This window comes from Cricetulus griseus, chromosome 6, assembly GCF_003668045.3.
Source record: "Cricetulus griseus strain 17A/GY chromosome 6, alternate assembly CriGri-PICRH-1.0, whole genome shotgun sequence".
Classification (NCBI taxonomy): Eukaryota; Metazoa; Chordata; class Mammalia; order Rodentia; family Cricetidae; genus Cricetulus; species Cricetulus griseus.
In genome coordinates this window covers 52558955-52573135 of record NC_048599.1, presented here as the reverse complement: position 1 = coordinate 52573135, position 14181 = coordinate 52558955, and the positions used below count along the sequence as shown (strand labels likewise).

At 44.2% G+C, this 14181-nt stretch overlaps 2 protein-coding genes across 8 annotated transcripts in view; one reads left to right on the top strand and one right to left on the bottom strand.

Moving 5' to 3' along the window:
* Galk2 (galactokinase 2) overlaps positions 1 to 14181 on the top strand; it is a 122846-nt gene that overhangs the window by 107468 nt on the left and 1197 nt on the right. For 6 of the 7 annotated variants that reach the window (XM_027421936.2, XM_035446456.1, XM_027421939.2 and 3 more), the window contains 2 exons: positions 401 to 602; positions 9484 to 10013. In XM_027421936.2, the coding sequence (XP_027277737.1) occupies positions 401 to 602; positions 9484 to 9691 (410 nt within the window). In that variant the 3' untranslated portion in view covers positions 9692 to 10013. Of the gene's footprint in view, positions 1 to 400; positions 603 to 9483; positions 10014 to 13217; positions 13340 to 14181 lie in introns of those variants that run through there. The other variant, XM_027421937.2, reaches the window with a different exon arrangement.
* The window catches only part of LOC113830664 (protein FAM227B), a 47971-nt gene continuing 43696 nt past the window's right edge, over positions 9907 to 14181 (bottom strand). Inside the window, exons 8-9 of the mRNA XM_027421947.2 lie at positions 13176 to 13245; positions 9907 to 10215 (exon numbers count right to left, since the gene is read on the bottom strand). Coding sequence (XP_027277748.1) covers positions 10057 to 10215; positions 13176 to 13245 — 229 coding nt within the window. The 3' untranslated portion in view covers positions 9907 to 10056. The remainder of the gene's footprint in view (positions 10216 to 13175; positions 13246 to 14181) is intronic.

Below are 14181 nucleotides of genomic sequence, written 5' to 3'. Positions count from 1 at the left end.
TGTGTGTGTGTGTGTGTGTGTGTGTGTGTGTGATCAGTATTCATGGAGAAGTAAAACTGATTTCCCAGGAGATGGTTTTTAGCTAGGACCAACTCAGTGAAATAGAGACTGGCTAAGATCTCAGGTACTCACAGTGAAGACAGTAACAGAAGCCCTCACAATGGTGTATTAGGTAGGTAGGTAGGTGTGGTGGTTCAGACCTGTTTAATCCCAGCACTCTGAAGGTTGAAGCAGGAGAATCTTGAGTCAGCTAGCCTGTGCTACACACACACACACACACACACACACACACACACACACACACACACACACATATACACACAACCCCATCCTTCTTTCTTGGCACTGTGTAGGCCTATAACCCTTTCTTACATCTTTCCCCATGTCCATCCTTCCTCAGAGCTCACCTTCAAGCTCTACCAGCGGGCAAAGCATGTGTACAGTGAGGCTGCGCGTGTGCTGCAATTTAAGCAGGTGTGCGAAGAAGCACCCGACAATGCGGTCCAGCTGCTGGGAGAGCTGATGAACCAGAGCCACAGAAGCTGCCGGGACATGTATGAGTGCAGCTGCCCTGAGCTGGACCAGCTGGTGGACATCTGCCGGTGAGCTGAGAGGGCTATGTGGGAGCCAAGGCATGGCATCAGGGAATTCAGTTTCACTAACAAAAAGCCGTATTCTCGTAATTTAAATGAATCCTTCTGATATGAGGGACTCCAGCCCCCAAGTTCTTCCTGCATGTCTGTGGGATGGTTCAAGACCTCCTTTGTGGGGCTCAGAAGTCAGTCTGGAGCCAGTTTCCATTATTAGGTGACTCGACCTCACAGGAAGGCAGCTTGTCTCTGACATGGGTGTTTTTTTATGTATTTCACGAACCCCTAGGAACCCAAATGGAGTTCTGTCCAGGAGAGAGAGTCAGAAAAGCTCTTGAACTTGAGAGTTCCACTGAGGGAGGTAGGCTGGAAGAATCACTTGGAAAGCCCCATCTCCTGGGCTGCCATATTTATTTTGGGCAGTCAGGGGAAATAAAGACCAGAGAGAGGCCATTTCTATAAACTTGGCTGGGACAGGAGTGCGAAGAGAGAGTCTCCTTCACGGAACCTCTAGACCTGGCTGCTGTAATTGTGCAAGAATGGGAATAATAGAGTGCTCTTACCAGGGAGGTCCCACACTGTCCTTGGAGAACTGAAAGGGAAATTGGAGGGGAATCAGGTGACTTGTGTTAGCTCACTCTGACAGGATGACACAGCCCTGCACGCAACTAGCAATGGAAATGTAATTAGTTACTTGGCGCCTGTGGCTTGCCAGGCTCATGCCACACCCAGCCAGAGTGTTCAAACCAAGCAGCTCGAGTGGATCACACATGGCATGTGGAACCCGCCTGTCCTGTCCAGAGCCTGCACACGGCATGGCTGAGGCACTTCCGTTGACGGCAGCTTTTGCTCACTATTGCCAAAACCCCTTTCAGAGCTCATTTTATTTCAAATTCTCTTTACAAAAAGTATCCAGGGCCCAGTAAATGGAAGAGACAAATGCTGTTCAGTCTTGGACATAGAGGAAGTGGAATGATTAGGCGGAAATGAGGAGTAAGTGTCTGACAGGAAGCAGTGGGAAGTTTGAATCCTCCCAGAAGCAGTATGGAGGGGATCTGCCAACCTCCTGGAATTCCCCAATGTGCGTTCTTCTCCTAAGATGGTCACCAGCACTGGCTTGCATTTCTGTGGGCAAAGGGACCAGTGAGAATTAAGAAATAATTTGCTTGCTTATGATAAATGTTGTGGACAGAAGCTGGAAGAGATAGTGACTGCGGGGGTTGAAGGGCAGTCTTTACATGCAAGCGTTGGAGAAGGCTTCTGTAGGAAAGTGACACTTGAGTAGAGACTGGAAGGATCAACAAGCAGACAGGCTATTATGGATGAGGTGCAGCAGGTAGGAAGGAGAGGGCAACAGGCGAAGTCAAAGAGGCCATGGACATGCCCACACTACAGGGACCCCATCAGCTGTGGGAGGGATTCACACTGCATGGACACTGTTTTCTGGGGAGGGATTCACACTGCATGGACCACATTATTAGCTGTGGGAAGGATTCTGGCTTCCAGAAGAGAGAGGGGCAACAGATATAATAAGTGATCCAGTGCCAGATACTCTTGAAGGAAGGTTCTAGACCTTTGCTGTGTGGGAGAAAGATGAATCAAGAGGACTGCTGATTTTTTGAGTGAGAAAATGCTCTTTTCGTCTATAATTAGTTTTTTAGGGGGTGGCTATTTTTCATAACTCTAGGTCAGAATTACCTCATAGTGCCGTGGGCATCATAGCAAGAAGAACAGGAGAAGAAATGGATCTAGAAAGACATCAGGCTGGGGAGTGAATTGAGCAGCTTCCCACAGAGTGTTAGTTGGTGGGGGAGTCTGGCTCTCACACCTGCTGCCCTCCCCGTGGGCTGTGCTGAGATAGATCACACTCAGCCCTGGGCCATTTTAATGCTTTCTTTCCTTTCTCTGAAGCTCTCCAGTGAGAAGCTTGTTGTCATGGTTTCCAGCATTTGAACTTGGAGCAAAGCCTGGTGGAGCAGGGTGGTGGCATGTGGTAGGAGGCGGACTGGACAGTAGGAGGCTGAGGCTGAGTTCTGTTTCTTCTCATCCAGGGTGCTGACTTTGGATGGTCCACCTGCCTTGTGATGTCCAGTGACCATCTCTGATGGAACCCTTTGTGATTCTAGTGAGAGATTTTAAGAGTGCGTCTTACATGAGTTTGGAAGCATACCTTTTATTTAATTACAAATTTTGTTTGGGAAAACTCTTTAAAAATTGTGTGTGTGTGTGTGTGTGTATAAAGTCAGTTGCCCTCAGAGACCAGAAGATGGTGTCAAGTTATCAGCTGCCAGACACAGGTGCTGGGAACTGAACTTGGGTCCTTTGGAGAACAGCCGGGCATCCCTCTTAGAAAGCAATTAATGTTGATTAAAGTGTTTCTGAGTAGACTCTATATCTGCTGCACTAGTTTTCTGAGTAAAGTATTAGCTGTCTAGATTAAGGAGCTTTGCCCACTTTTATATGCTGGTGCTCAGGTTTGAAGTCAGAGCCTCCTAGGTGCTAAGCAAGTATTCTACCACACACCACTACCACTCCCTAGCCCCCAAAGGGTTGTTTTTGTTTATAGTTTATTGCTGTATGCCAATCTCCTTTTCCTTTTATTGTTTCTTTTTGCGATGGTGTCAGGGCTGGCCTTGAATTCATGACTGTTCTCTCAGCCTTCCAGGTGCTGGGATTAAGGTTGTGTGCCTCCAGGTCAGGACTCCGATGAATTTTGGCTTATTCCATAACCATATCCTTCTGTTTCCCATATTGAGAGGTTATCTTCTAGAATAATGAAATGTTGGCTTGAGTAGTTGGGTTGGTAGGCCACTTATGTAATGACTATTTCTTTGCTGTTATGTAACCGTATGTCACGTGCAGTGCAGACGTCCTAGTTGTTAGTGCCAGATCCTCATGTCAGGGCCCTGGGAGGATAGTCACAGGGCAGCGGGCAACACTGCCACTGCCAGCTTCCTTACTCAAAGTCATCCTGAATCTCACACAGTGATCTCACACAGAAGCCAAGGCTCTGACTTTATACTGGTGTTTGGGGAGTGATAATGCAGGAAATGGGTGCTGAAGACTGCTAGAGATGCTAGGAATAAGGAAAATAATGGAAAACCCCAAACCAAAACCAAACCCGGGGGAAGACAGGGAAGCAGAAGAACAGTGAGCATGAGCATGGGAGGTCAGAAGAATAGTGGAGATTATCAAAGCCCTCACGCCCCAGGTGCCCTGCTATCACGCCGGACACAGAGATGCTGCAAGTACTGGAAGGGTCTTGGGAACTCCTGGCACCACCCAAGACTTCCCTGTCACCCAGAAAAGGTACCACCTAGAGACTGGCAGCCTGAGCTGTTGGTCCTTGGGGACTAAATGAGGGAATGGGAAGTGGAAATGGGTTCAGGGAGGATTGCCATTGACGTTTTTTTTGCTACCCTCACGCTTGGCTACATTGTAGCACTTTCAAATTTCTGTATGTTTGAGAAAACTTTTTGGAAATTATTTTCATGAAAAGATATGTAGTTGAGTTGAGGGAATACCATACACACCTCCCCCCCCACACACACACAACAAACACACAATGGAAGTTTGTGTGCCCTGAGGTACACTGCTTTTCCAAGGTTGTCCTTAGTAGTCAGTCAGTCAGGACAGCATCAAGAACACGCTCATGACCCCAGTGGAGCAGAGGGACAAAATAAAGACAATACTGATGTTTGTTCTTTCTTTTTCTTTTTTACTACTCATGAAGAGAACAATCAGTTTAAAACACAGAGAAAGGACCCAAAGCAGAGTGTGAGTGCCTGTGAGGCCAAGGCATGGAAACTGCTGGGAGGTCAAGGCCAGTTGTAGCTACATAAGAGCTCCTGTCTAGCCAGGGGCTTCGGGATGACACCCGTCAAAAAAGAGAAAAGAAAATACCAGAAGGAAATTACACTTATGTAGTTAGGTTTTTTAAAAATTAAATTAATGTTAGAATCTTAATTAGATGAGATGAAATAATGAAGGAAGAAGGCAATCTTTGCCCATTTATAAAATGTCTATTTTAAATGAATGAGCCATAAATTTAAATTTTAAAGTAAGATTTCCTGAGGAACACAGAACAGTTTTGAAGCCAAGTAGGTTACATGTGGGATGGCTCATTTGTTAATAGTTCCTAAACTTTACTTAAGAAAAAAAAAAGCCTAATGCTTTTTGTTTCTCTTTGGTCACTTGTGGAAATTAGAAAGGATTCCTCACGATATTATTGCTGTTATTGCCCAAGATACTAAAGAAGACAAATGGCATGTTTGCAGGATGAGAATGGATGTAGACATGCCTTTGCTTGACTCTCTTCAGAAGTTTTCTCTCAGCCCTGATCCCACAGCTAAGCTGCTCAGCCTCCTGAGCCCCTCCTCACCAAGTCAAAGTCATGTGTGATCTTCACTGAGCTACATGCTGGCCTTTATGCCCTGCCATGGACGATGGAGAGTACCACTCTACCTGTCCCAGGGGACTCACATCTCTTTGGGCAAATGCCTTTCACTTCCAGAGTGTTGTGAGTTACTGTTCTCTGAGGCAAGCAACAGCCATCTTGGGGCATTCATCTGTGACAGCTTGCAAGATCATTTTGGTTAGACTTGTGACCATTTACACCCCTCCATGGAGGAGATGGGAGGATCACAAACTCTCACCTGAATGTCCAGTTACCTCCAACCCTGCCCTAATTGTACTTGGCCCAAGGAGGAGCTAGATTATAAAGGCCTGGGAAGAATAAAGGAGGTGGTTCTCCATATGGCAAAGGGAAGCCCTCATCTGTGCTGCAGAAAGGTTTTCTAGGTGCAGCCTTTTGGGGAACACTTGAACACACACATCCCAATAAGATATCTCTTACCTGTGCCATATAAAGAAGTCCAATAAACTCACTGATTGCCTCCCACCAGGTGAACGTTGGAGAAATTATACCTGCTTGTTGTTGGGACCTTACGAAGAGGGTGGATGCTGCTTAATTTCCCCCTGGGAAGGACTTTTAGGAACACTGCTATACTACACTCTATTTGCTCAAACAAAAGCCCTTCTTCTCTTTGGTGCCCCACATTCTGAAAAACAGAATGTTTTCTCATTCTTTTCTGCTTCAGCAACATGGGAAGGCTGAGAATGTTGTCTGTAGTCTAACTATAAAAACTTGTAGAAATTGTGCTGGAGGGTTTATTTTCCTGATATGCTTGCCAGTTCCCAAAGAAGAGAAACTGGAACTCTTTGCAGTGAAGGAGACACTGCACATTGCTTGTATTTATCCAACATAATATCTGTATTTTAAAACAGGTATCCAGCTGCATGGATTACAACCTGCCAAAAACCTAGAGCTGTGCCTGTTCTGGGCAGAGATGGGTATGAACTGTCTCTACATTCCAGCTTCCCTAAGCAATTCACACCCATTTGTATAAAACATAAATATTTGAAAATGAATTGAGATGCAAGGCCTAATTTGTAGTTTTCTCTTTCTAGTTTGTAGCAGTTGCGTCTTTCTGTCCCCTGCCACTTGTTGCCCTGTGCCTTACATCCCAGTCAAAGGTTTTTTTTCCCCAGTCTCAGATTCATTGAGAGCAGGATATTAGGGTAGACTGTAACGGGCCGACAGTCAGTTGTGGGTTTTCTATCAACCCTTTGCTGTGCCATGTTGTTTTAACAATTCTTTTTATACCATCTCCATCATCATCACGATGGCATGTGTGACATATTAGGGTTGTTTCTTGCAGATTCTCCTGTTTTTTCTCTGATTATGTTATAGTGAAGGAGATATATTTTCAGTTTTTCACTATTTTCTCAGAACTTCAAATGTAAGAAGGTTTTGACTCCTCTGTATTTCCTTCCTAACTTAACACCTTTGTTGGTGTCCCAACTTCAGAACTTCCTTGTAGTTTCAGAGACATATGCAAAGGGCTTATTAAGAATCAGTGGGAAACCGGGCGTTGATGGCGCACGTCTTTAATCCCAGCACTCGGGAGGCAGAGGCAGGTGGATCTCTGTGAGTTCGAGGCCAGCCTGGTCTCCAGAGCGAGTGCCAGGATAGGCTCCAAAGCTACACAGAGAAACCCTGTCTTGAAAAACAAAAACAAAAACAAAAATAAAAAACAAACAAACAAACAAAAAGAATCAGTGGGAAACACTGCAGTTAAGACTTCTGTAGCCCCCCCACCCCGTGTGTGTGTGTGTGTGTGTGTGTGTGTGTGTGTGTGTGTGTGTGTGTGTGTGTGAACAAGGCAGACTGTTGACTACTGACACAGCAACTTCTGGTTTGTGAACACATGCTGTTGGCCGTGGACAGAAGGCTATGTGTTATAGCATTTATTTTTCCTTTTTTACTTAATTTTTTCACATGGCATATTTTGATCATATTATTTCCTTTCTCCCAACTCCTCACAGACCTCCCCCTCATCTCCTCCCAGTCAATTCCTTGTTTTTTTCTGTCTAAAAAACAGAAAAGAAGATGAAAGTCTTGAGCTCTGATGATTCTACAGCATGAGCTGATGCAGCAGCGTAGCCCATTCTCCTCAGCAGCAGGCAGGGTGGCCACAGAGCAGTTTGGACATTCAGAAGCAAATCAGTTTGCCTAGAGGTCTCCTCTTAGCCTCTGCTCAGTGTGAACTGACAGATGGTTTGGGAAAATGGATTGGATCTCTTGCAGCTAGATCAGAAACAACACTGTTTTGAAATCATACTTTTTTTTTTTTTTTTTTTTTTTATGTTTTGAGACAGGCTCTCACTTTGTATTCCTGTCCTGAAACAGGTTGGACACAAGCTTTCTGTAGTCATCTATCCTCTGCCTCCCATGTGTGCACAGCCACTCTGCTCAAACTGTTCAAAACAGAAGTGTGTGAAAATATGCCTAAAAGGCCCATGCAAGGCAGTTAAAGCCCTGGTGGATTGTGCTCTTAGAGCGTCAAGTGGGCCCGCTGTCATCTAGACCAGGCTGTGGTTGCCTTTAATGATCTTTCCGAGCTGCTTCAAGGAGTTTCCCATTTCTCCCAGCTTCTTCAGCTATGATAAGTGTTTGATGCGGCCATTTATGGCCAAGTTTCTCTTTTCAACCAAGGAACTACAAACAAGCCCTTTTCTAGCTTCTAGAGTCTCATGAGTAAAGGGACTTTTCAGCCTGATGATAGGAGTTTGGGCCTAATTTAGCTAGGAGGCTGCTGTTTGAGGGCCATCAGAAGACGGGTAATCTTTTATGGTTGGTAAGCACTGTTTTCACATTTAAGGAAATATATTTGAATACAACAGATGATGTAATCACTGGAGAGTGTCACTGAGGGAAAAGCGAGTAGCTGATGTGTAGTAATCCTGATTTCCTGGAAAGGGGGGGGATGTTCTACTCATTCTGTTGATGTCTTCCAGGAAGTAGAGAGGAAAGGGGACAGAATTGGGCTAAATTAATTATGAAGTTTTAAATCTATTATTAAAGTTTCATTAGGAAAAATTAATTGGAAATATGTTTGGATGGTGTCTACAACAATTTCTGGCTACATGGTAGTTTATAGTGTTGTTTCCATTAGTTAGTAAACAACCAACCAACCTAGAGTTTACTAACAGGTTCTGCGTTAATAAATTTATGAAGAATAAACCTAGGCTGTCAGTTCTGGGGGACTGGTTTCCCCCTCACTGTGGTGTTGGGTATTGAACCCAGATCTCATACATGTTAGGCAAGCCTTCTACCACTGAGCTACATGCCCAGCCCTTAGCCCTATAGTCTGATTTTGATATGTGAAATGGATAACCCTTATGAACACAACTGAGAGCTGGAGATGGCTCTGTCAGTTACACGCTTGCTGTGTGATCCTGAGGAGCCAGGTCAGGATCCTTAGCACCCACATAAAAAGGCAGTTATAGGAACAAATACCTCAGCCTTTGCACTGTTGAAGTGGAGGCAGAAGAACCTCTAGGGCTTGCTGGCCAGCTGGCCTTGAGGAATCAATGAGTTTCAGGATCAGTGAGAGACCCTGCATTCAAAAATAAAGTGGTGAACCATGGAGGGAGGTATCAGATGTTGACCTTTGGCCACCAGATGCTTGTATACCTGTGGATGTGCACACACAGGACTGTGTACACATGCATCCCTCTCCTATCTCAACAACAAAACAGAATGCATCTGAAACTTAATGGATGATATTATGTCATACATACTGATTTTAATTTACCCTCTTTTGAGGTGATGTTCTGATTCCTCATGGCATTCATGTCTCCTGCCCACCTTCTTTTTACTTCCCTTTCTGATTAACTGGAGATTTGTTACACAAGTTTTCAAGCAGCTACTATATGGGTATATGGGATCAAGCCTACAGTGGGTGGTTCCAGACCTGTACTGTTATTAGTTATTATTTACCTTCAATACCACAAGTAGCTTCAGATATCACTAAAAAGTTTCTCGGTCCTGAGAACTGAAAAAAAAAAAGGTAAATTATATACAGTTTAGGATTGTGGATTCACATTTGTGTATGTGTACCTATGTGTAAAGGCCAAAGGTTCCTTATATGTTTTTAAAATTATGTTTTCCCATGTTATTTTCTTGACAGAGTCCCTCCTGAACTTAGAGCTCATAATTCTGCTAGATTGGCTGGCTACTGAGCTTCAGGGACCTGCCTGCCTGTACCTCTTCTAACCAATGCTGAATGCTAGGGTTACAGATGTGGGCTATAGTACCCAACTTTTATGTGTCTACTTGAGTGGCAGACACTGTCATCTTCTGAACCATATATATTTCTTAAGGCTTTAAATCCCTGATCCTCCCCACCTCCCCCCCTCACCTCCTCTCCCACCCCCCTCACTCCATACTCTCTTCATAGAACCTGGGAAGGGGATGTGTTCTCCAACAGGTAAACTGCCCTTGTCTTTGTTTATAGGTGATCACGTGTCTTTCTTCTCATTGTTTTAGGAAGTTTGGGGCCAAAGGTTCACGACTCACTGGAGCAGGCTGGGGAGGCTGCACAGTGTCTATAGTGCCCACTGATGTGCTGTCCAGCTTCCTCACAAACGTGCATGAAGCTTATTACCAGAGGAACAGTTCCAGCTTGGCTCTGGAGAAGCACAGCTTGTTTGCTACCAAACCTGGAGGTGGGGCCTTGGTTTTCCTTGAGGCCTAAACAAACAATGTAAAACATCTCGGAGAAACTATTTGGGGCATTTAGGAGCTGGCGAGACGTCTGGGCTGCAGTAAATCAGTCCCTTTTCTGTTTTGTTATGAGGAGCGATTGCTATTATCAAGATGCATTTTCTAACAGTGAAAGCTATGCTTCATAATGACTGCTTTTCTCTCTTAAATGTGTTTTTATGAATCACAGCCAAGGATATGCTTAGGTAGAACTCTAAAGTACGACTGAGATTTATTGATTTGAAGATTTTAAAGATGAATAGCAAAATGTACTTTCAATTGAACACTGCTACAATTAAACTGATGCAGCTGAACTTTTGTGTGTTGTTCTTGAATGGTGGTCACTGCTGGTTTTCTTTAGCCCTCTTCCATTTGGTTGAAATCTTCTGACTTGGATGAGGACTTCTTAGTGGATAAGGACGATGATGACTTCGATGGTTGTGATGGCTGTGATGAATCTAAGGATGGTGATGTTGATGACCCTTTAAGTTCCTTCTGGAGTTTAGCTTCAATACGCTATGAACATAGTAGTACATGGTTAAGGATTTGTAAATATTCCTAGACACACACAGTATACTACAATGTGAGATTCCTATGTCTCTGAAGATGGAGAAGATCACTTTGGGGGAGGGCCCAAAAGATAGATTTCAGAAGAAAATTTGAATTGACTTTTTTTCACTCACACTACCATTTCTCAAATGCCTTTCCAATCTAAGAGACATGCCTATTCTGGCAGCCCCACCCATCCACCCCTCTTCTGGATGTCTGGCAAGGCTTGCTTGTGCTCCTGGTCCAGTGTAGGGCAGATGTGTGGGTGAGTATGCAGAAGCCTAGAGTGTGACTGACACTGACAGTGGTGGATGAGCACTTAGGACACTTCTCAAGAGTGGGCAGAAGTGTCTGGTCATGTGATGACATACCAGTGGCAGACTCCCAGAAGCCCTTTCTAAGCTACATTATAGAGTGCATAGACCAAAGTGGGCTTGCTGAAATATTCCTGTGACAGAAACAGCAGTTGCATTGTGGTTGGAATTATCCAGAATATCACCACAGTTTTTGTTTCATATGGTTGTGTTGGCTCATGAACCAGCATTCAGTGACTGGGTTTCATCAGCTGCCTATTTCTAAACGATCTAGGCAGGCTGTAGAATGTCTTAAAGAACAAGTCACTAGGAAACTAAGATCCACCCGAAACCCGACTCCTGACAGAGTTCCCTCTAAATACCTGGACAACCTTGTATCTAATTTGTGGAAAAAAATTTGAGTTCTCTTAAGCATAGTAATCTAAGAACTGAATTTGTTTATAATGCTGCATTGTTTTAATGGCCCGTATCCCTACAAATAATTTGTGGTTGGTTTAGAATTCCTTAAAAAACAAATTGAATCATATGAGACTGCTGTTAGTCCATTTAATGATTTTCACCATGGCATTCCTTCTTAGGAAGATGAGGGTAATGCTCAGTAATTCTAACTAATCAGTGTGCACACCTCCAGAGGGACACAGTCATTCTAAGAGCTCAGTGTGGGGATATATTATTTACGATTTATAAAAGCTTGCCTGAAGATCAGAGAGGCAAAGCAGCCAGCCACTAGCTCTTACCTCTACCTCAGACTGAAGGGGCAATCCTCAGAATGCTTCCGATTTCACTGCTCCTCATATTCACTCAGACTGAAATGCTGTCCTCAACATGGCCAGAGACCACTTTCAGAATGCAGTCCAAGACACTGGGCTCCTGTCTTGTATATACTTCTCTAGGGCTGGGATTAAAGGCATGAGGTCTGTTACTCTTTTAGCCTGATCCCATCTCATGTAGTCCTGGGTGGCCTTGAACTCAGAGAAATCCATCTGTCTTTGTTTCCTGAGTCCTAGGATTAAAGGGGTGTGCCTGGCTTCTATGGCTAACTAGTATGGCTGCTTTGATATTTTGATCTCCAGTGGCTTTAATAAATCATAAACTATTAATATATCACCTCAGTTCAGTGTGCACACCTCATGGGGACACAGTTTCTGAGTGTTCAGTATGTACACTTCTATGGGGGACACAGCCATTCTCGGTGTTTTGTCTTTGGGGAGGCACAGAGTCCATGGAAACTATTCTACTCTGATTTGGCTTCCTGTCTGTTAAGAACTGCTTTGAACTGCTTCAGCAACTGGTATTCTACAAATTATGAGGCATATCCAGCTCTTCGTTGAAGAATCAGAATAGAACCAAGGGCATAAGGCTCATAAAGAAATGGACTTTGAATGTGACACTAAAGGGTGACTAGAATTTAAAAGCTAGTGTAGGCAGTGCAGACCAGCAGAGCATGAGTGTAGCCTGCAGACTTAGGGTATGTGGAAAGCTCTAGCCTTAACAAGCATTGAAGAATCATGTCAGCTGCACTGGCTAGACCTGGCAGCACCCAGACCAGGAAAACAGGTCACCTCTGGTCTGCAAATGTATTTAATTTGTTCCATTAGCATTTGAATATGTGGGCTCTAAGTATGGAGATTTTGTATAAGAGTCTGGATTACTGATGAGAGGCTGATAGAAGATTGATTTGTGCAGGCAACAGTGAAGGATGCTAAGGTAGCAGCTGTAGTGTCAGGATGAGTTGGTTTCCACAGCTCCTTGCAGGGTCTGCCCTTTCCTGCACAAATGCACTGCTGTTCTCTTACATGTGATAAATGCTCGGGGCACTCCAGTAGTAGGACATACATCAAGAGAGATAGGAATAAGGAATAATGCATAAAAACAAAAGCAATGATCCTGTGTGTTTAGTAGAAACACGCGAGTGTTTCATGGCTTTTGCACCTCTCTGTATAGGACTACTACTCATCCCAGTTGTGGTATTGCACCCATAGCTAATGAGATTGCTCTTGAGTCTGGACTGCAGAGGGGAAAGCTATCATGCTGGAATTCTCCATCCTTGGTCTCAGGTAGTCCAGTCTGCTAGTTTCCTGCATGCTTGCATCTACATGTTTTTGTCCTTTGGAAAGCAAGATCCTCCAGCCTTAACAGGACTGCCCAGAAGGTTTGAAGAAGAAGAAAAGAAAGGGCCCAGGGCAACAACAGGAACTCTCCATCCTTTTCTTTTCTCCTCACACCTGAGCTCTGTTTGGAGTCTTGTCAGCCTCCCTTTTGTTTGGGTGAGTTGAGGGCAGGGGGCATTCTTTTCACGTAGTTGATGGCATCATATAGCTTTGTTGAATTATTAATTTAAAAAATACAACTTCAAGCACCAATAATTTCCTCTAGTTTCTACCCAATTGCACTTTATGGGGTCTGTCCCAGGGACTGTTTTAGAAGCAAGAAATGAGGACCATACTTTAGAATGGATTGTCTCCCCTTTGTAGTGGACAGTCAATGACAAGGATGTGTTGTTTCTACCACTGCAGCTTGGGTGTAACCGTGCATTGCTTATGAAACATTGTGAGGTCTGGAGGCAAGAAGCTGTGGAGAGAACTCTCAATTATTTCCAGCAGGGAAACATACCATTTTATGTAGAAAATTATCAAACTCTGTTTGCACTTCTAGGATGCTTCTGGAAGCCTTTGCTTGGAGCCTAACGGAACAAAGAAAACCACTTGAGCAAAGAACTGTTCATATGCATCTCCCAGCCAGTATTCGAAAAGACTGAATGTGCTGTTCTCTTACAGGTCCGTTATATGTATTAATACAGCTACCCCATTACAACTGTTTTGAGCAGGGATACTTTTCATCCTTTTTATCAATGAGGAAACAGGCTCAGATAGGCAACATTGCTATCACTACCTCATACACAGAAGGCTAGAAAGCAGATGATTTTAATCCAAGCATTTCCTTGAGGCCTTAGTTCCTACCACCTTGTGACTATCACCCCAGTGGAAGAGCATCCCCTTTAGTTAGTGTAGATACATCACATACTCTAACGGCCTCCACTGCCCAGATCTTGTGGGGCTTTACACAATGGCATAGGGGAAGATGGAAGGCCAAGGCACATTTGTGCAAGGGTGTGTACTAGGCCAAGCTCCTTGAGAAAGGATCCCAGGGATCTTCCAGGGTTTTAGCCAGTGACTACTTGAGAAATACTACAGTTGATGTAGCAAGCCGAAGGAGTTCCTAATCCCCGATGCCCTTTCTCTTGAGCGCCCCTTGAGTTGTGTGTTAATCTTAGACTCAGTTTTACTTCATTTTTTTTTTAAATATACCCATCTATGCTATCTAACCCCTGCTTTCTGATTGTGTATCCTCTTCATGAGTCTCAGTCTACACGACTCTCTGTGGAGGGTAACATGGTAAGCCTGTTCCTGTAACTGGTGGATGGATTATCTATCCACAGAGCATTTCCACCTCCCCTTTCTCCTGTGTGGTATGTGTCTCTTTGAATGCAGATTCAGATCCGCCTCCCATGTTCGCACAGAATCTGTCCCTGATGGCTCTGTTTTGAGTCCCTGGGAATCGGATGTCCTGATTTAGGGGTTGCAAATGGGGATGGTAGCTGATAGAGCTTGTTTTGTTT